Below are 23816 nucleotides of genomic sequence, written 5' to 3'. Positions count from 1 at the left end.
AGAGAACAACATAGCAGTTAAGAGAGAATTCTCCAAAGGCAATGATCAACTAAGGATGCATTCATACTTCTGCATAAGTCATAGGATCTACCACCTAGGATAATAATTGGTAACCTTGACCCCTAACTTCGATGACTAGGGATACTGAGTCATTGCCAATCGAGAAACATAGTTATTAACAACTTGTTTATCAGAGCTTATGCCTCATATCCTCTCTCTTGATAGAATACAAAGATGAATGAGTTTATCGGGTTTTTATTAAGGAGGAATATTGTACATGCCTAACCATTTAGAAATCCTCTACCTGTTCAGGGTAGGTTCACAAGTTTATTCATTTAAGCCACCTATTCACCATGCTCTAGTCTTTTAAACCAAATCGAGCATCTTACCTATGAAGGCGATGATTTTAAGTGATTATGTTTAAAAACCTAAAAAACCTTCAGTGTTTTGCATAAAATCTAAAACCTTTCACTCAGGGGTTTCATCATCAAACATCATCTTGTGTGGAAAAGGGGTATTTGCAGTGCTTGAGCATTTAGAATCAGCCATCATACATATATCCTATAAATATATGCAATTATTATGCAGTTATAATTATAAGCAAAGTAGGTATGCTAAATGTATATGTGCCAAATAAATATGTATATTATATATGTACTATTTATATAACGCGTAAGTATTACATAAAAGCATGGCGATGTACAAAAATGCATACATGCCCAAATAGATGCATGTGTAATCATAAAATAAGCATGGCAATGTACTAGTTGGGCCCAACTCAAAATATATATATATATATATATATATATATATATATATATATATATATATATATATATATATATATATATATATATATATATATATATATATATATATATATATATGGAGTGTATAGGTTTGGCCAAATCTTACTAAAACCTTATTTTAAGGTAGATTAAGATTGAACTGGATCCAAATCCAATCTTAAAACAATTGGGTTATGTTTTTTGTTGGGTTGGGTTCGAAAACCCCAAGTTATCTTATGTGAAGCCTACTTTGGGCTTTGTTTGGATCTTGGATCCAAACATAACCATTCATATATCTGTTTCAATATATTCATATATATATATATATATATATATATATATATATATATATATATATATATATATATATATATATATATATATTAAGGATTTTGTATGTTTGATAATTGGTCCATATTTTTGGATCCAATGCTAGACCCATAGTGTTTATCAATATGGATCTCATCTGAATCCAACTTGCTTTGACATTGGATCTATCTTATGGATCCAATCTTTATGTCCTGAGATACAACTCTAAATTATTCTAAACCATGACCGAGTCCATCGAATGGATTTGAGTCCTTGTTATGATGTTTTATAAATTTGAATCATACATCGGATCCAAACTCATTTAATTAGGAGATTCAGTAGATCCTATGTATGTCAAATGTATAACTTGAACTGGCTTCCATGGGGGTTGATGATCGTGAATCCTACATCAAGATCCAGATCTACGGATGTTTAAAAAGCTCATAAAAGTTAAATAACTTGATAAACATTCAAAATTTTATTGATTATCAACTGTCGGTGAATTTCTCATAAAAATACCAAGAATAATCACTTATTAAAAAATTTATGGACTTTGCAATTGTAGCTCAAACTCCGCCACATGTATCTGAGCATAAGGTCCCTTTAGACCACCGTGGTAGGGAAATGGTTCATATTTGACCTTACGGGACAGCCTCAGTCCACGTTTGTTAGGAACAACTTATTGCTACATTCATAAATTTCCACAAGGTCGGTCCATTGCAGGTTCACATTTGAATTTTAACCCCAAAGAGTACAAGAGGCTGACAACAGAGTATGGGACATATCGTCGCATCATCCCTCGAACTGGCAAATGGTAGTGCACTATTAAGGCGTACAACTATAGCTCAAAATCTGTTACATGTATTTGTGTGTAAGGTCCCTTTAGACTGTTGTGGTAGAGAAAGGGTTCACAATTTGACCCTACGGGACTGCCTCAGTTCATGCTTACTGAAAACATCTTACTATTACGTTCACAAATTTTCACGGGGTCGATGCAACGCAGGTTCACATTCGACTCATTTGCTCGATCTCAATAGTACGAGTCAATGTCACTCCATCTTTCAGGCATAACTATTAAGTGCAACTTTTTTTATCTTTTGAAAACTTTTTCTCAATGCATATCATTTAACAAAATAAGTGCACATGATGGCCATTATTAAATCAATAGTTTGCACGCGGGTCAATACCCATAATTTTCATATTATTCAATCATGCATATCACGTTATTACAATTACAATTTAAACACGATTAACAGAAATTCTGAGTTTCAACACGGAATGAACACATTGGGTCACTACCCATCAATTCATTTTATTCAATCATGCATATAACAATTCAGGCATATTTGCCCAATGTGCGACTTCCACAGCCAAGAAGCAGTCTTTATGTGGATGGTGTGGATGCACCGCCAGAAAAGTAAATACAAGCTGGGTTATTGTGTTATTTCTGTTGGTTGATTATCGTTGTCACTGCATCGAGGCTAGGGAAGCAAATGGTTTGAATTCAGGTGAGATGTGGCCAAGTATCATATCTGACTACTCGGATGTTTGCTAAACTGATGGCCATGGGGCCGGGTGCCAGATGGGCTTCCGGGTACCAAGCCCGATTAGATAATCAGGCTCGAATCGGCCAGGGCCGGGGCCCGACCCATTAACTGGGTGGAGCCTAAAGGGCCCCGCTCGAGCCCAAGTATGACTGAATCGGGCCGGGCTCGGGCCTTTATCGGCCCGGCCTGATGGCCACCCCTAAAACGGATTCAAATTTGGATTGGGACAGTGAAGTTCATCCCAAATCCACTTTTTTACATGTAAACAGATTTCAATAACCGTCAAATGTGGATATTCATCCAATTTGATTGGCAAAAACTCAAAACAATATCCGCATCCAATTATAATCATATATGGTTTTGGCTTACCAAATTAAATGTGATACATTGACATTCCTAGTTGAGGCAAACATTGCAATATTCCAATTATCCTACTTCACCAAGCACCTTCCATGAGTTGCAGATTTCTTTCATGTCTTTCCGGGCCACGATCTCCACTACTCGTCGCTAGCTTTGGTGAGCAGAATGGATGAAAATCATGCAGTTCCCACAAATTGTTAGCCATTCTGGGGTTGCCATGGTAAATGGCAAAGAAGGCCAAGACCGTCGTACAAAGGGCCTAGCAGAGGGCTGGCTAGAGATGATAGACAGAGAGACTGAAGATTGTGCAAAACCGCTTATCAAAATGGTTATGAAGATTGTGCAAAACAGCACGCAATTTTCATAAAGCCTGTGCATGCATCAAATTGCATGAAGAGGGGCTACAGCCTACATATTATTATTAGTTACCTTAACCTCGTGCACCTTTCTTTCTTTCAGGAAAAGAAAAGGTTGCAACTTTTTATACAGATTCTAAGGCAGGGATGTAACTTCTTATACGGAAATTCAAAGGCAGGGCTCTTCCACAAGCATCATGATCAAAGTACTTTTGCTTAAATCTGAGCGGCCAAGAAAAGTACGACAATCGCATATTCAGACTCGACGATTAGAAGCGACTAATTTTTATCTCGGGTGAAACCTAACCAGTAGGGGCCAGCATCTTGAACCACTTTTTCTCGAGTTCAGAAACCAAATATTCACAAACAACACGTCATTAATAACAAATAAATCAGCAAAAATACCAACGAACCAAAAAAGTACTTACATTTACCGTCACTGACATTGTTTGCATGAAAAATAGCATAAATTACTTCTCTTTCAATACACAATAAAGGGGGGTAAGGATCAGGGAGAAGGGTCAAAAAGGGAAAGGAGAGGGAAAAGAGAACCATCGCCAAAATCTCAATCTAGGAGGAACTCTGCAAAGAATTCAACAATTTGAGAGCTAAAGCTTCTTGCTCTGACAGTGAAATCGAGTCTGGATTCAGACCCACATCCCTCTTCATTCTCTTGTTCTTGACACCATCATCATCGGAACTTTCACCATCATCTGAACTCTCGCTCTTGAAGTATACCTTTGATCCTTTCATAGATTGGTTCAAATGATTGTTAACTTCTCTATCAGAACCAGCAGCCTCATCTTCATTGTCCACTTCATCCATCAACCTTTTCTTGTACTTCGTTTTCTCTTGAATTCTTTTCTCACGCAAGCGCCGTTTCAAAAGTACCTTATCCTCCTGATCTCGAACCTTCATTTCCTCTCTCAGCTTCTGGTACCGCTCTTTTACTGTTGGACCAATCATTTGTCCAAAAGAGATTTCAGACTACCAATGAAACATAGATAATAGAAAGCATTCTCTACATGCAAACTATTTAAAAAGAAAAGAAAAACAAAACCTATACAGGTTACAAGTTGCTCAGCATGAGACTGGTTATTAGCAACATGCCTACATAGAGCACTTCTTGAAAACGGATGCTAGTACATGTTACGTGGGTGACATATGAAAGATCTTCTTTGTTAATCTTTTTTTTTTGAGAGAGAGAGAGAGATTGGGTGCATTCACAAGCATATAAGAAATTGTGAAACAGCTTCTGCTTCATTCTGGCCAAGAGCAGCTGTACTCACATAAACAAGAAAAAGGATTGAATTTGATGACATACGATGTTGCACACCATATGTCCATCTAGCTGTCCAAGCAACTTCATCCCGGCCATTCATATTCCCTCACCTCCTATACTCACAATAGGACAACAATAACAGCCACTCTCCTTTCCCTCCTGCTGCATGGCCCTTCTCCTGCTGCTGTCTGCAGGTGTTCTCAGGCACTCAGCCCCAACTCTCTTTTCAGTCCCCTCCTTTCCCTTGTGAATGGCTCTCCTCCCACAATACAACCTTAGTTAATAAAAGATGCCACCGCAACAGAGGGCCTCCGGCCAGTAATAGCCATGAGGTGGGAGGGGTTGTTAGCAGCCATCTAAAGGTGGAGTCAAGGAGGGAAATGGGGGTTTGGTGCAGGAACAGGATGGGGAGCATTTGGAGTAGATGTGGAGAATGGTGAGGACAGTTGATCCATTGTCGGCAGAAGTGGCAGCTCATGCATCCGTCATGTCCAAGAAAGGGGAATGGCGAGCGTCACCTAACGTCGGCAGGGGTTCATTTGGACAGTGAGGACTCATGAAGACAGATGGATAGGATGGACATGACGAATAACATCATGGGCATGTTGGATTTGGTCACAGGAGGTGATGAACAATCACAGCTGAGAAAGTAGAAACTGTGATTGTTGGTCACAAGGTCAACCTTGTGACCAACTTTCACAATGCTCAAGGCCAAACAATCACAGCTGGCAATCACAACTTGTACTTTTTCATGTTTCACTAAGTTTTGTGATTGTGATTTACAATCACAGCACCCTGAGAAAATTAAAGAATCACAGGGCATCGTAAACATGCCCCATATGTCAATCCTTTTTCTGTAAACACACACAAATTTCTCAAAACAAAATCTAAAGAAAAGCCTAGTTGCATACACTGGCATCTTTAAATTTGCCTTGCACACCCTCAAGTTTGACTGAGAGAAACTGGGTTTGTGTGTGCATGAAAGCACATGTTATTTCAACATCAATCAAAAACTATGCTTTGCATCAGAGCATGGAGTAATTGGTCAAGTACCAACAGAAATATTTCTTCAACATGTAAGGCTGTAGGTGTTCCCAAGAATCAATAGTAGAAGAGAAATACCTTTGTCGTGTTCAATCACACTATCCTCAATTATTGCATCGGCATATGCAGCAAGAGGAGGCAGAGCATTTCCCTCTTCATCAAATACAAACTTTGTACCAGCTGGACGATCAACACTGATCTTCAACTTCTTCTTCTTCAGAATTCTTGTGGACAAACTAGAACAAAAAAGCTAAACCCTTTTCAGGGGGAATTCATAAATATAATTCACTAAAAAGTTTAATCATAAAGAGCCATGGGATCTTAAACATACGCAGAAGTGTTATCATCATGTCCATTTTCAGTGAATGCCTTTTTTGGCAAAAGGATGTCACCTTCAATTTGTTCATCTTTAGCATGACTTGCTTCTATCCTCGGTACTTGAACTTCACCTACATGAATATTTTCTCTACCTTGAAGCTTCTCATTCAGAAATCGGCATTTTGGGGCCATAGGCAGACCATAAGAGATGGAGAATTCTGCTATTGGCAAGCTATTCCAATCAAATTCTTTACGAACTTGCCGCTTTAAGGACTTCAGGTATGTGACAAAAGCTCTTTCAGCTAGTCTCCGCAATTCTGGATATTTGACTAGCAAAGCTGACAAGGCTCCGGAAATTGAATGAATTTTGTTCTCATTTGCCTGAAAATCACACATTAGTACTCACAAAGGCGGTTGATTCCTTGGGAATCTTGAAAGAGATTTTACCTTCCACATATGCACCGGAATTTTTGCTTCCTGTAAATTTGTTATCACTTTCCTCTCTGAGGGCATCAAGAATAAAAGTGCTCTCCCTCCAGCCAAGAATCGAGCAGTACGACCAACTCGATGAATGTAAGCTGCAACATCTTCAGGGCAGTCCACCTATGAAAATCAAATATATCAACAAACTGTCAACATATGGATCAATAGTTATAGAATGACACATGGATAAATTACCTGCACAACCCATTCGACTGCAGGAAAATCAAGCCCTCTTGACACCACATCTGTTGAGAAGAGAACTGAGCGCTTCTCTTCACAATACTGGAAAAATATTGCCATACGTTTATTTTGATTCATACGACCATGAAGGCACTTCAAAGGAATGCCAGGCCGCAGTTTCCTGAAAGCTTCATACACAAATTTTACCTGTTGATTAACAAATAAACAATCATATGAGCAGGACCAAATTGACTTGGATTTAAAACCTTAAATGGATAAAGATTTGCTTTCTGCCTGCTTTGCACAACAATATGGGACCGGTTTGGGTTCAGGAAAATGGACATGACATGGCCTGAACCCCAAGGCAAACTGAAGGATGGATGACTCGTGCCTAAATGGAGGGACATGCACAACCTACCTCAACAGTGATGACAAACCTAGGTTTGAACTCTGAAGGAACCAAAACCGACTCGGACCAGATCTAAAGGCACTCCAACAATAGGAAGAATTGATCCTTAAAATAAATTCATGCCAAGTAGCATCTACCCAACTTGGCACCAGAACTATTCAAGGAACCAAAATTGACTAGATCATATCTAAAGGCACTCAAGAGACATGAAGAATGGATGGTCCATGCAAAATTCAAGACAAGTATCATCTAACATACTTGTCAGAAGAAGTGCTCGAGTCCCACCCAACAAGTCCCAAGTGGGGTCATTGGTCTACAACTTCTTATTAGCAAAGATTAACATTACCTGCTTGCAGGTTGAAAGGAAAACAAGTATTTTAGCATTAAGATGTGATTTGATAAAACTCCACAGCATGTCCAATTTTTTATCAAGAGGAACAACCATTGAACGTTGCAACAAACGCTCGGGGGTGGCAGTCATGGATTCTTCATGCACTGATAATCGCTCAGGATCCTTCAGACTCAGCCTAGCAAGATCATCAACAGACTTGGTCTGGGTAGCAGAGAAAAGCAAAGTCTGGCGCTGCTTTGGTAGCTGTGAAATAATTGCATTTAAATCTTTTTTGAATGTTGAGTCAAGAATCCGATCTGCCTCATCAAGCACCAAAATCTGTTTCCCATTAAAAAACAAAATCAGCATTAGTGAAACCAAGTATGCTATTTCAAGTAGAAGAATTGGGTCTCCACCTGCAGCTGTGAGCAATCAAAATTTGGGGTCTCGTCCATGTGTTGAAGAAGTCGACCAGGAGTGCAGACCAATATATTCATGTCATTCACATGTTCCTTCTCTATGTCGACACTTCTGGAACCACCAATTAGACGGCCTGCACTAAAACCATGGTATTTTCCAACCGTCTCCAATACGTTGAAAAGTTGTGAAGCCAACTCCCTCGTAGGAGACAATATAATACATCCAACACCATCTTCTGGACCCCATCTTGCTCTATATAGTTTCTCTAGAACCTGAAATTGTGAAGAATAAGAATAAAACCCTGAATGCATGACTTACATCAAAATACTCTAGTAATATTTTAATGCCCATACTCAAGTTGTACCAGTAGCATTTGACACTCTTTGACTTTCGATGTTTTAATATGCAGTTTGCAATTCTTTCCAGGCCCATAAAAATAAGTGCACACGATAAACTTATTTAATTTAACCACCAAAGATGAACATGACGTTAAAGAGAGAAATAAAATTGAAAAAAAAAATCCAAGACCCTCTCCCAACAGAAAATTAATCACAAGCAGTAGTTCCTGCAATGAAATAAAATTTGAAGATAACAGTTAACAATTCCAATAACTGTTAAATATGTATATGTAAATGAATATATTTCTGTACTGTATTGTACCACTTGTACAACATACTGTACTGTATTGTACTACTGTACTGTATTGTACTGTATTGTACAGCATATTGTACTGTATTGTACTGTATTGTACAGCATACTGTACTGTATTGTACTATTGTACTGTATTGTACAGCATACTGTACTGTATTGTACTATTGTACTGTATTGTACCACTCGTACAACATATAAATATCAATGGAAAGGGGAGAAGACATTACGCCCAACATTTTTTTCTCTCTTCCTTCTTACCTCTCTCTCTATCTCTTGCTACGATAGTAAGGTGACTCCCACATCTGATTTCTCACATGGTATCAGAGCCAAGGGCGTGGTAATCACGATCATCTGGAAGGCCCCTAAGGACCTTGACGTGCGTTTTTGGGCGTTCTCAAGGAAAGTGTTTTTTTTTTCATCTTTTCTCTGTTGTTTCTCCGTTGAATCACTATATTTCGACGTCGTTTCTTCATTTCCTCATATCGTGCATCTTTTTCTTCTTACATATTCTGTTATCCCCAATTTTATCAACCCTAATTTCTGTTTTCCCCAAATTTGGGAACCCTCATTTCTCAAAAGTGCCTCTTTTCTCAAACTTCTTGTGATTTCTTATCTATTTCTTGCAATATAGTTGATAAATCGTACATTCTGCACGATTAACTAAAAAATCGTGATTTCCAAAACTCAAAAATTTCTGTCCGTACGGTTCTGTCCGTACAACCTACGAATTTCTGTCGTGCTGTTTGATTCATCTTTGATCTTCTTCCTTATGGATTCTAAAATCAGCCCCGGATTTCTTTCTCAACTTGTTTCTCACAAATTAACTCATGATAACTACTTACTTTGGAAACGCCAAATTCTGCCGTTTATCCGAAGTCATGGTCTTTCCGGGCATCTGGATGGGGGATCACCCGCCCCACCTATGACTATTACGCAAGAGGTAACTGGTAATGATGGGAAGGTGAGTTGCATTGCTATTCCAAATCCTGCGTATGATGTTTGGTTTCAGAAGGACCAATCTGTGGTTGCCTATTTGACTGCCACGTTATCTGATCGTATATTACAAACTATCTCTGACCATTTTACTGCTGCAGAACTATGGAGACATCTTGCTCACTCTTATTCACAGGTTTCTGAATCACGTGCACTTCAACTGAAATGGCAGTTCCAATCTATGCGAAAGGGAACTAAGACCATTACTGAATTTCTAGGGGATATCAAAATTATCATTGATCAGTTGGCCGCTATTGGATATCCTGTTTCTGACAGAGATGTTCAGCAGGTATTGGGAAGCCTTGGGCCCCAATATCGTATGTTTTGCACTGCATTACAGGTTGCCTCTACACTTCCATGCTTTGAGGATTTACAGGCCAAACTCCTACAGTATGAAGTTAGTTTGACTCAAGATCATCTTATTGATGATCCTCATCCTGTCATGTTTACATCTGGGTCTACCTCATTTCGTCCACCTGCTGCTCATATGGGCCGTGGAGGACTCCTTCCTACTCCTACTGCTCCACCTGCCACTAGAGGTACCCGTGTCCCTACTTGCTTCCATTGCAACAAGCGTGGCCATGTGAAAGCAGATTGTTGGCACAACCCACAGAATCGCAACAAGGCAGGGAGGCCAGGACCAAGAGCTGGACAGATGAATGTTAGACAGTTTCAGGGGCAGCCGCAGGGAAATTTTCGAGCACATCAGGGTACTGATCAGGGACAGAGTGCAGGGTTGCCACATGATGTGCAACAAATTCTGATGACTGCATTTAACAACATGAATTTGCGTCAGAATGATGATGGAGTTTGGTATATTGATTCTGGAGCAGCCGCACATGTTACTTCTGATGCAGGTAAACTTTCCAACATGGTTCCTTATATTGGCACTGGCACTATTGTCACGGGAGATGGTTCCCACCACCCTATTTCTCATACTGGAAATGCAGCTCTCTCTTTGTCACAATCTACACTACCATTGAAAAATGTCTTACTCACTCCTGCCATTGAGAAAAACATTTTATCTGTTTCTAAATTGGTTGATGAAACAAATTCATCCATGGAATTTACTCCGTCTTCTGTTTGTCTTAAGGACCTTCGAACCAAGAAGATGCTCGCTAAGGGTGAACGACGCGGAAACATGTATGTCTTCGAAGCAGCCCCCGGGACTTTGAAGACGTCATCTACCGTGTCTCCATCTTTTCCTGCTTATTTGAGTCAGTCTTCTTCTGTTATGCAATGTAATAAGCCAGTTTCTTGGCATCGTCGGTTAGGTCATTGTAGTCAAGGGTTCCTTGACAAATTGTCTTCTCAGGGTTTTATTCCCAAAGTCAAATTAGATCATAAGTGTCCTAGTTGTAATGTCTGCAAGAGTCATGTACTTCCCTTTCAAAGTATCAATAAAAGAGCTTCCAAGTCATTTGAAATTATTCACTCTGATGTTTGGGGCCCAGCTCCTGTTTCATCTCTATCTGGCTCTCGTTATTATGTGTTATTTCTTGACTCTTTCACTCGTTACACTTGGATTTACTTTATGAAATCTAAATCTGAAGTGTTCAAACTTTTCAAACAATTCCATGCTCTTGTTCAGAACCTTTTCAATTCAAATATCACTTATTTCCAGTGTGATGGTGGTGGAGAATACATATCTCATGATTTTAGTGAATATTTAAAGGACCATGGCATCACACGTAACTCCTCTTGTCCTTACACTCCACAACAGAATGGAGTAGCAGAACGTAAGCATCGGCATATTGTTGAAACCGCGTTAAGTATGATGCACAATATTGATATTTCTTTCTCTCTTTGGACTGAGGCCTTTCACACTGCAGTGCATATCATTAACAGGTTGCCTATGGAATTATTAGGAGATCAGTCTCCTTATTATTTGCTTCACGGTTCTCACCCTTCTTATGATGATTTGCATGCTTTCGGATGCATTTGTTATGTCCATGTGGATCATTCTTTACGTAACAAGTTTCAGGACAGAGCAGTTCAGTGCAGATTTCTGGGATATGCCGATGGGTATAAAGGATATAGATGTTATGATCCTATTTTGGGTAAGATTAAGGTGTCTAGAAATGTTGTTTTTGATGATGACCATTTCAGCACTTGTGATACTTCTCAGGTATATGAGCAAACTACTTATGATCCATGGCTTTGTGATACTTTGCTATATGACTCTATCAGAGATCCTGTTGTTGATGAACCAATTCAGTTTGAAGCAGACAACTCCATCATCCAGGATGCACCTTCACGGTTTTCAGGTTTGGTTTATGCCCGTCGAGGAGCCCCTTCAACTCCATCTCACGAGGCTCCCCCTCTTCGACGATCCACACGTGAAAGGCATCCTATCCATCGTTGGGTTAGTTACAACAATTTTTCTCTTGACTTTCAGTTGTTTCTAACCAATGTGGCCAAAGAGAAAGAGCCGTCTACTTTCCATCAGGCAGCCCATTCTCGAGCTTGGGTTGAAGCTATGAACGAAGAAATGGCAGCACTTCATGAATGTCATACATGGGATATTGTTCCTCGACCTGTTGATAGAAATGTTGTTGGTTCCAAATGGGTTTACAAGATCAAGCGTAAACCAGATGGTAGCATTGAAAGATATAAAGCTCGCCTTGTTGCACGCGGATTCACACAACAATATGGGCAAGATTATGAGGAAACTTTTAGCCCTGTTGTCAAAATTGGCACCATTCGTGTGATCCTCACTTTGGCACTTCAGCATGGTTGGTCTCTTAACCAGTTGGATGTCAAGAATGCGTTCCTACATGGGGACTTGAAGGAAGAGGTGTATATGGAGCAACCTCCTGGATATAGTGAACATGATGCGGCTACATGGGTTTGTAAATTGAGAAGGTCTCTTTATGGTTTAAAACAGGCATCTCGGTCTTGGTTTGAGAGTTTCTCCATGGAAATTCAGCAGCATGGCTTTTCTAAGAGTATACTTGATCATTCTTTATTTATGTATAAGAATGATCATGTTACTACTTGGGTTCTTATATATGTTGATGACATCATTATCATTGGGAGTGATGATGCACATATTGCCTTGGTCAAGTCTTTACTCATGGCCAAATTCAAGATGAAGGACTTAGGCCCATTGCGATACTTCTTGGGAGTTGAAGTCGATAGACAAGATGATCGACTCACTCTAAGTCAACACAAGTATACTCTTGACATTCTTCACACCACTGGTATGATTAATTGTAAACCTCTCAGCACCCCATCTGTCTTAAATCATAAGTTTAGTGCAAAAGAAGGTCAATTATATCATGATTCCACTTTATATCGCCGCATTGTTGGTATGTTGCAATATCTTACATTTACAAGACCTGACATTGCTTATGCTGTAAATCAAGCATCTCAGTTTATGCATGCTCCCACTGATTGTCATATGGAATGTATTAAGCGTATTCTCAGATATCTGAAAGGGACTATTGGAGATGGATTGCTCTATCACAAAGATGAAAGCTTCACTACAGGACACCGTTTACTTACATATTGTGATGCAGATTGGGGTGGGGACCCTGATGAGCGTAGGTCGGTTTCAGGATATTGTGTTTTTATTGGCCCAAATATTGTCACTTGGAGTAGTAAGAAACAAAAGGCCATTGCTAAATCCAGCACTGAGGCAGAGTACAGGGCAATGGCAGCAGGGACAACTGATGTCACTTGGGTACGGCATCTTCTTCAAGAGTTGAATGAACCTATCTCTTCCTCTCTGCTTTTATGTGATAATCAAAGTGCCATTAATATTTCTTTTAACCCTATTCATCATTGTCGCACGAAGCACATTGAGATTGATCAGCATTTTGTTAGACAAAAGATTGAAACAGAAGAAATTGAGGCTTCGTATGTCAGATCAGAAGACCAAGTAGCAGACATCTTCACCAAAGGATTGGTTAGTCATCAATTTTGGTTACTTAAGGGCAAGTTGAGCATGATTGAAGATCATCCTCAACTTGAGGGAGGCTGTTAAATATGTATATGTAAATGAATATATTTCTGTACTGTATTGTACCACTTGTACAGCATACTGTACTGTATTGTACTACTGTACTGCATTGTACTGTATTGTACAGCATACTGTACTGTATTGTACTACTGTACTGTATTGTACTGTATTGTACAGCATACTGTACTGTATTGTACTATTATACTGTATTGTACTGTATTGTACAGCATACTGTACTGTATTGTACTATTGTACTGTATTGTACCACTCGTACAACATATAAATATCAATGGAAAGGGGAGAAGACATTACGCCCAACATTTTTTTCTCTCTTCCCTCTTACCTCTCTCTCTATCTCTTGCTACGATAGTAAGGTGACTCCCACATCTGATTTCTCACAATAACCACCACCATCATCATTACTTAGCATTCGTCTCCATCTACGTGGGTTCAGTTCTATATCCATTCTTATGTAAATCGAAAAGTTAAATCATCTAACAATGTTTCATGTCCTACTTCACGCCTTTTCCAAGCATATTCGTTTGGATGACACCCAAAACACAGTTTTAAACTGGATTTTGGGTGTAAACTGAGTTTTATGCCCAAAAATCAAGTTTTGATAAAACTTGGGTAAGTGAAAAAAGGGGACCCCACCCCCAGGTTTGCAACCTGGTTTATCAGGGGGGGCTCCCAACAACCTCTCTCTCTCTTAGTTGTCAAAGGCAGCGCCTAGGCTTTTGGTGGGGCCCTTTTTTACTGCCTAGGCTGTCCCGAACTAGGTGTGGGAGCAGTTAAGACCTTTTTCTTTGTTTTTTTAACTTCGTTGACTGTGCCAAGGGGCAAGTGTAAAAGGTTCCCCTTTTCACTCGCTCTCGGTTTCTCTCTCTCACTCTCGGTTTGCTCTCTCCATCCCTCCCTCGGTTTTCTTTTTCTCTTTTTTCCCCCCTTATTTTTTTCCTTCTTCCCTTTTCTTTTTTCCTTTTTTATTTCTTCTTCCTGCTTTTTCTCTCTCTCTCTCTCTCTCTCTCTCTCTCTCTCTCTCTCTCTCTCTCTCTCTCTCTCTCTCTATATATATATATATATATATATATATATATATATATATATATATATATATATATATTTGTGTGTGTGTGTGTGTGTAATTCATATAATTCTAAGTTATATTTCTGGTTGACTGTTTCTGAGTTATATATATTGTGTAATTCATATATAATCTGTTTTCTTATCTTTTTAACAGTTCACACACACAGATGTTGATCCACACATATATATCTGCTTTTTGTGTGTAAATATATATAATTATATATATTAACATTTTATAAGCATATATTATATATGACTATATGAAATTATGTATATTTATATATTGTATAGTTTATGTATGTATTGTTTCTGCTTTATATTTCTGTTTGTCTCAGTTATTATCTGTTTTAGTGGCCTTTATTTACATTGTCAGTTGCATGGTTTGTTTATTCCATGGTTGTATGTATCATACCGTATGATACATATCATTACTTTTATGTTTTGTGATACGATACAAACTCGTATCTTGATCCCGTATCTGGTGTATAGTATGATACACCCATGTATCGTGTTGTATCGTACGATACAATATCGACACACTTAAAAAAGGCCGAAAGTTGTCTTTTTTTCATTTTGGGTTTAAAAGGGCTCGTGGGGGGCGCGTTCTTCACAAACCCTAGGTCTGTAAGATCAATTTGGAGGCTGATTCGTGCGTAAGGGAATGGCTTTTGTGATTTTATCAAGAGTGCATTTCCACCATTTTTTCACTCAAAGAAGTAGGTTAAAGTACAAAATCCTTATTTTTTTGCTTCTTATTGAGTGTTTTTGGGGAAAAGTATGTTTGGTGCTTCTTATTGAGTTTTTGAATTGGTTATGTTTTATTTTAGATCATTCGATGTCGTCTTCACGTTCATGTCATATTAGAGATGATCCTACATGGCAATACTATAAAAGCATTGATGATGTACCACGACTAGGGTTACCATTGAATTTGAGATGTTTGTTTTATGATGCTATTATTATAGGTGGACTGCATAGATTTAAGCAATATATTGTAGGTCAAGATTAGAATGTACGTCCTTGTGATTTTGCATCTATTCATGCAACTTTTCGTGTTGATGTTATTACTGAATTAGAAGAAATTCGAAGAAGAATTTTGCAAAATGCAAAGATGAAGGACTTCCAACCATTGTTCCAGATTCTGAAGATGATGATAATGATGACTTGCTTGCTAAAAAAATGGCTAAACATAAAGAGATAATCAAACATCAGTTGGATGCAGAAATGAGGAAATACCATTTTGACTCCTGATGTTTGGCAAATAGGCTCTAGAAGATAGTTTAATTTTAGGATCTTTATAGTTTAGAACTTTAGAGATGAAGATTGGCATGTAAGACGTTAGTTAAATGTAATGTTTTTAGTTATCATGAACTCTTAGTAGTTTAGTTATGACTTATGACATTTTAGTATGACTTATATGAATTTAATATTGACAGTTAGTTGGTTAAATGTAATACTTTAATTGTGTTTAAAATTTAAATTATGTAGTTGTCTTTTATTTACATTGTCGGTTATCAGTTGCATGGTTTGTTATTAATTTAAATTATGTAGTTGCCTTTATATGTGATTTTATGGTAGTATTTTGTGCAATTCATCATTGTTTTATGTGATATGATTTTTTTTAGAATTTATGCTACTTTTTCTAGATTTTTTTGGGATTTTTTGAATATTTTATTAAAAATTTACGATATGATACGGTGTTACTTTGGGCCCGATCAATATAGGTAACGATACGATACTTACAACCTTGGTTTATTCAATTGTTCATTTCTTGTTATTTGTCTATTGCTTATTTTATTATTGTTGTTAATTTTTTTGTATACATGATTTTATTTTTTTATATTGTTAGTTGTAATGTTCGACGACATGTTATGTTTTGTCTATTGCTTATTGTTGATTGATATACATATTTGTTATTTATTTTAGCAGTTTGTTTACATATTTTGTATATTTTTTTAATTTTTTTAATTGGGGTACCGACTAGTCTGCCTAGTCCCTGACTAGTCATTTTAGGGGCTCACCGTCTACCGCCCTTGACAACTAAGCTCCCTACACATTAAATCTGGCTACTTTCTAACCGACGAGGGCGGTACCAGATGGCCACTTTGCCAAGGGTGATCAGCCAAAAAATGGTCATAAAACTTTTTTTCTTGCGTTTTTTGTTTTGGCCGTGGCTGGCCAGGAAATGGCGAGCATGGATGCCTAAAGTAATTAGGAAAAAAGATGGGTACCAAAAAAGAAAATTTTGAGATGTAAACATGGTCTAGATATGCTGCAGTTCCAGAAGATGTCACCATATACTCTGAAACAACTAAGACCATGTTTAGATGGCATCAGATGGTTGTTGATATCCAACCTAAGCTAATGGAGCTAACTCCAAGGTTAAACGACATGAACATGCTCTTTGGATCAATGAAGTTGTCGTCTAGGAAGGAGAATGACATTACCCAACTCCAGAAAACCAAAGAAGGGGGCGAGCAGCAGTCTTGTACAACACTCAAAAGGGGTTCTTTCATGACAATCAAGAAGAGTCCTAGTCAATCCGGTGCCCACCTATCATGGAGCCTAGGTGCTATCCGGGCATGGATGAGAAATCATTACGAAGCTACAACCTAGACACGTCCACACAAGCTAAGCAGCCAGATTGCAGCATGTTTAAAGGGTACTGACTGCATGGCTGAGGCCTACACATGCAAGTCAACAAGCATATTGTGCCAGATCGAAATGTTTGACCCATGGGGAGGACAAAATGGTGTAGCAAATTCAGAGTTGGAGGTGTCAAATTCCTCCTTAGCTCAAGCACTCAATGTTTAAACACCACAGGAAACATATACGACTTATTTGATGAAACATTGCAACTGGTTGAACAGATATTCGGGACACTCGAGAAGGGCACATGCAACCTGTTTGATGAAAGGCTCCTGCCAGAGGATTACCATTGGGTTACGAAGATGTCAAAGTTTCCACTAGAGGAAGACTTGGATAGTATACAAAAGATGTTTGATGAAATGCTTCAAAGGAAACAGATGGAACAATCTAAGCCCTAAAACCAATGTCAGTCTATTTGATCAGCCAAGGAGATAAAAATTTCAATCTTCAAGATTTTGACGTGTTAACTTGTTTCTAATGAATTTTCTATTAAAGGCTGAAGTGATATATAAATATATATATGATTTTTGTTTGTATATATGTAAGTTTTTGTAAAGTTTTCCATAAAAGCTTGAAAGCATGTTTTTAGCATTACTGATTATGTAATTTGTTATTTATATATGTATGTGTTGTGCTTTTGTCTTTTTTCTGTGAAAGGCAGAAAATATGATTTTTTTTGTGTATAAATATATATATATATATATATATATATTAATGATGCTATGAATAATATGTGTGTGTAGGGATGGCAGTGGGGCGGAGCGGGCGGGGGACAAGGTTTCCACCCCCGCCCCGCCTCAAAATTTTATCCTCCACCCCCGCCTTCATCCTCGTTTCATGTCCTCCACCCCCGCCCCGTCCTCGTCCCCGTCCCCGTCCCCGTCCCCGTTTCCGCCTTCATCCCCGTTTCATGTCCTCCACCACGATCGACGCAATCTGCGCCCGGTATGCCTCCTCGAAGGCGGAGTTGAACCGCCTGAAAGCCCGCCTCGCGCTTTCGGCATCGATCACCACCGGCATCTCCGCCATGGCCGCCACGACCTCGCTCCACGCCATGCGCTCGTAGTTAGCGACGTACTGCCGAAGCTTCTTGGTGTGCATTCGCACCCAAGCGTCGCCGAGGACGAGTCGGAGATCGGAGCTCTGCACCTTAACGATGATGTACTGAAGATTGTTCGTAAGGAAGAGGTAGGAGAGGGGTACGTCTCGGTAGAGCTCCGCCCTCCCGTCGAGCTTGCAGAGGAGGCTGAGTATGAGGGTGGAGACCTCCCCCTGCGACGGCCAACGGTGGTCGGCGACGGCCCGGCTACAATGATAATGTGGATGGGGAAGGGGAAGAGGCGACGGCCCGGCTCGGCGGCTCCAGGGTTAGGAAATTAGGGAAGGGAGTTAGGGTTAGTAAACAATAAAAATATAAAGGGTTGGGGGCGGGGATGGGGCGGGGCCGGGACGGGGATGGGGCGGGGCGGGGCCGGGACGGGGATGGGGATGGGGCGGGGCCGGGGCAGGGATGGGCCGGGGCAGGGCCGGGGCGGGGATGGGGCGGGGCGGGGGAACGTGTCAGTCCATCCCCGCCTCCACCCCCGGACGGGGATGGATTTTAACCTTCGTCCCCGCCTCCATCCCCGTTTCATACCCTTCATCCCCGGTCCAGGCGGGGCGGGGCCCCGCTTTCCCACGGTCCACTGCCATCCCTATGTGTGTGTATGTTACAATCAATTTTCCTGTGAAAGGCTGAAAGCATATTTTATTGATTATACTGAATATGTTATGAATAATTGAAAATATATATATTGGTTACATATATTTTGTAAAAGCATGTGTAATTGTGAATTTGTCTGATGAAAACATCTTATTACCAAAAGAATTAAACATATTTATATATATATCTTGTATAATTTTTATTTATCTTTTAATTGGGGTATCGACTAGTCCCGCCTACTTCTCGACTAGTCTTTTCGAGGGTCTACCGACTAGGCACTGCCTAGCACTTTTGACTACATAGGTTATGCCCTCTAATTATGATGCATGGTTTGGTAAGGTTCAAGCAACAAGAGTTGGTGTCAAGCAACACTAGGGTCATGGGGTCGAATTGGAAAGCATTGCAAATCAATTGCAAGTTAGAAGCCTATGCATTGCAACTGTGTATCAGGTACAAAAATTTCCGAGTTGGAGATACTGTCTTTCCCTGTTGTGGAGATTTACGGTCTAAGCTATAGTAAGTTCACACACAACAAGTTCGACGAAATGATTCATCCAAGAGTCATTCGTTGGAAAGCACAGTGTGATGGATGTGAATTGAGGAAATTGGAAGAGAGGGAGCTTTCACACTTGAGGACATTGGACCACCACAACAACTGCAGAAGAACTGGAAGACTACACTCTGCACACCAAGTGTTTGGCAAGATGCCTTGTGGTAAACGGATCATGAGGCCTGGCATACAAGGGGAACAAAAAACTTGTGATGCACTCGGTGAATTTTGTTCATTGGCTGCTAGCAGCACTGCTAGAGTTGTGGGAGTTCTTTCCCAGTGCCATGTCTGTGGTAAAAAGGATAATCTATTTCCTAATGAGAAGAATTATTTCAAAAGTTGAGGGACGAACGAATCAATTACTGCAGGTGAAGTTGAACAGTTTTCCAAATTGTCTGGCTGTTATGTTCTAGGGAAAGCAGGTAGCAAGGAGAAGATTGATCTCGTGAATGGTGAACATCACCTGGATGCTGCTTTACAAAGATGTCAGTACAACCTTGAGCAGCATCAATAAAGGCATCAACTGCAGCAACAACACCCTAGGCTTGTTTCCCTCTTGATGGACACACTCCCAATACATGATGAACCATGGAATGGCAATGAAGAGGCTAAAAGCCTCTTAGTGGTTGTTGGGAGGTGCTTGAGTCTGGTTGCTCAGACAGCTGGAACTACAATTCTCAACCTTGTAATACCAATTGTCAAAGACATGTCAGAGCCATATCAAAGGCTAAAGATGGACGAGCATATTGCACGATAGTCTATAAATCAAGCTTAGTGTAATGGAGGTTGAGAATGACGGCGTTAAGATTGCCACTGCAACGGCCTTACAGAGAATTTTCAAATTCCTCATGCACCTACATGCAAAGATTTTAGAGTTGTTCATGTCAACCTATTCCAGACCATTCTTCTTCTAACTGAAGGTACCAAAGGTGTACCTAATTATGTTGAGGTGTGGCACTGTCCACATCCACCCCAAAGGATTTGATCAAGAACATTCTTTCAAGGATTTCTTTCATATTGTTGCTAGTACCCTAGCACAAGCGGCTCAACCGGAAGCCTGGATGAACCACTCTCAGTTAAGATGGAGTTAAGTCATGCTTCATGTTTACCATGCAACAATGGACAAGAGACTTTCAGATGTTGGTGAGCCTTGAATGTGCATAAAATCCTCAGGAAGGAGGTCCTAATTGCATACTTCAAGGCAACAAGATGAACTTTCATGTTGCACATCTTGCTTCAAAAATAAGTATAATGCAGAAAGTGATAGGCAAGGATACAACAGCTTTGCTACTGTGTTGGGAAGGACTGATAATCAATATGTCAAGGGGGGGGGGGGGGGGGGGAAGCTGCAAGATGAATGTGATCAAAGATGGATTGACCATGGTAAGACAGGTTTTGGGAGGCAGTGAACAATTTAGGATGCCATGATAGAGATAGGATAGTCATATTACAAGATACCAAACACACCTAGTAGTAAGCTAAGCTAGAAAATGCTTGTGGCAATCGTGCTGAAGAGGGAACATCTAAATTGCTACAGATAGGCCTACAAGGGAGCAAATCATTCTACTTGTCACTCCATACAAAGCTATGCCGGCGGTATGGAGCCAACCATCACCAAGCTTCTCATAAAGAAGAGCAGAGATGAGTTGTTTAAGCATGGTATTGCAGACATTATTGGTGATGGTAGCGTGTTTTGGGATGGGCAGCTCCTAGATCCTTGGCATCATAACAGGGCAGATTCAGTCCAAGTGCTAGACTAGTTTATGCAGTTCAAAATATGCATGGGGTTGAGCAAGTTGTGGGCACATTTTCCTTCAAGTTTGTCACTGCATTATCATGTGGATTGCATGTGTTAAGATGTGTGTGTATATATATATATATATATATCCTTTAGAGGTATTTTCGTCATTTTAATCATGTAATAGGGACTGTTCATTAGGAACAGTTTTTCCTTTTTTTATTTATTTTTCCTTTTTTCTAGTTTGCCCTTTTAAGCAAGGCCTCTATGGTCTTTTGACCACAGAGTTGTTGGAGGCTCTCCAACAGTCATAAATATGACCGTTGGGAGCTCGCAATGACTATTGGGAGCTCCCATTTGGTCTCTCTCTCCCTTGTAATGTGGATATAAAAGGGCTTTGTTCCCTCATTTGTTAATGCTTCGCTTAAGCATTCATGCTCAATAATATTAATATTTTTTATATTTTGTATTCTTCTTTTTAGTTCCTTAATGTCTTGAATGCACTTACTGCTTGTGTTGTGCCTTTGTGCTCTTGTGTTGTCTCTTAGTTGGACTTATGCATGTGCATATGTACTTTGTGTTTATGATCTTGTAAGCCCTTAGAGGACCTCGTTTTGTATTTCTGCATATTTCATTACATGGTATTAGAGACAAGAAATCATTCTTGGTATTTTTGCCTCTTTTGGGTCTTGTGATTCTTTGGTTCGAGTTTGTGCTTTGTGAAGGATTCATGATCATTGTATGGCTTGTATTAAAAGAAAATCTTTACCCGGTATGTATCTTATATCTTTAAGTGTTTCTTGTATTTTCTATCTCATGCATTATGCATGAGAAAGCACTCATTTTCCTTATCTTTAAAAAATTATTTGTTATTAAAAACTAAAAATTTTAAACTTTTCTTTTTAAAATTATCGTTGGATTTATTTTTTATAAGGTTTATAATTTTTGTTTGACCTTGTAAAATTATATGTGTATGCTTTTATGAGATCTAGTCTGAATCTTAGTTTTTTCAAAACTTGATTTATTTGATATGTACGTATATGATCTAATATTCTTGAGCATGCATTGTTGGCATTTAGACACTTTATTTGAACAATTCATGGTTATAAATATCAAATCATGTTCGTATTTATTATTAAACTTTGTTGTGTTTCCTTTTGAAAAATTGTCATATATTTTAAAATAATTTGAAATGGTGTGTCCTTTACAAGTATGATCTTATGAAATTGTGCTTAACTTGAGTTTAATTTTTCTCTCTTTACTCTTGGTGTATTTTTATGTGAAACTTAAAGTAGCTTGAGGTATTAAAAATTATGATCTAGCTTATGATTAAATAATTTTTATCTTGATATTTGATCCTTGTGTAATTGTGATTACCTCAAATGATGAATGAGATTATCTATTTGTGCATAAGGTATTGAGCATGATTTCTTATAGGATTCATTCACTTTAATAAATGTCGCTTGTTGGTCCTTTTGTAGTCCTTATGATTGTGTAATTTTTTTTAGACTCGTGGCTCTATAATGAACATTATTTTACATGTTTTGCATGAGATTAAATATTATATTTTTTATTGCATACTTAGTTTTTTGAGAATTATGAGAAACTTCTTTGTGTTTGCCCTTTGTAGGTGTTATAAGTGTTTCCCTCATGGTTTAATTTTGTACTTGTCTATTATTGATGGATGTGATTGTGGACTTAGATTTTTGGTGGACATGTGTGTTCTTGATTAAAGACTATTGATTCATTGCATACTTGTTAATTTTTATATTGTGCCCTTAGTGACTTAATATATCACTTGCATATATGCCTAAATATATTTCAAGTTATTTAGATTATTGCATATACATGAGTTTTTTATTTCTTTGTGTGTATCCATGATTAGTTGCACTTGGTTTTCTATATGGTTATTTGAAAATCTCTATATATGTTTTGACCTTCTTTAATAATATGTCATTGATTGTCTCATAGTAGATTTAGAGTGAGCTATCTCTTTATATAGCTTGCTTATATTGACATTTGCATATGATTGCATCAATTGACATCTTGTGCATATGATTACACTATATTCAGTCTAAGTTTTTAATCTACCGTTATTGGATTTGATTTGAAACTTTGTTTTTCAAATCAGTTCTTATATTTGAACTCACTTATTTGGAAAATGATTTTCGTGAGTATTTATTGCCTTCTTATGGCATTTGTTGTGTCCTTCACAAAATTTTAAATGATGCATCATTTCTCTTAGCCTTATCATTGTTGAACCAGAGTTCGTTTGTGGGGGTGAGTTGTGTGTACCTCAGTTATGTCAGTTTAGATTGTCAACTTATAGTTTGGAAATAACTAATGTTTGTTTGATATCTGGTTTTATGTGTGTTGTATCGCTCATTTTATTTGGCCATTATTATGTTGGATGCTTATAATTATGTTTATCCGTGATAGCCATCTATTTTTAAAATCATGGTGCTTCGATAGATTGTTAAAATTGATATTCTTATTTGTTTCAAATCGGTTCTTATATTTGAACTCACTTATTTGGAAAATGATTTGTATGAGTATTTATTGTCTTCTTATGAAATTTGTTGTGTTCATCACAGAATTTTATAGGATGCATCATTTCTCTCGGCCTTGTTATTGTTGAACAAGAGTTCATTTGTGG

General features: G+C 38.7%; 1 protein-coding gene across 1 annotated transcript in view; it reads right to left on the bottom strand.

Moving 5' to 3' along the window:
* Positions 1 to 3770: 3770 nt before the first annotated feature.
* The window catches only part of LOC149822704 (DEA(D/H)-box RNA helicase family protein), a 30443-nt gene continuing 10397 nt past the window's right edge, over positions 3771 to 23816 (bottom strand). The window contains exons 3-9 of the mRNA XM_089980000.1: positions 7824 to 8099; positions 7423 to 7746; positions 6683 to 6874; positions 6452 to 6607; positions 6018 to 6385; positions 5765 to 5922; positions 3771 to 4310 (exon numbers count right to left, since the gene is read on the bottom strand). Coding sequence (XP_089836126.1) covers positions 3931 to 4310; positions 5765 to 5922; positions 6018 to 6385; positions 6452 to 6607; positions 6683 to 6874; positions 7423 to 7746; positions 7824 to 8099 — 1854 coding nt within the window. The 3' untranslated portion in view covers positions 3771 to 3930. The remainder of the gene's footprint in view (positions 4311 to 5764; positions 5923 to 6017; positions 6386 to 6451; positions 6608 to 6682; positions 6875 to 7422; positions 7747 to 7823; positions 8100 to 23816) is intronic.

Source organism: Nuphar pumila, chromosome 11 (assembly GCF_984573655.1).
Source record: "Nuphar pumila chromosome 11, dmNupPumi1.hap1.1, whole genome shotgun sequence".
Lineage (NCBI taxonomy): Eukaryota > Viridiplantae > Streptophyta > Magnoliopsida > Nymphaeales > Nymphaeaceae > Nuphar > Nuphar pumila.
Note: the sequence above shows the minus strand (reverse complement) of the source record. Positions and strands in the feature narration are given on the sequence as shown.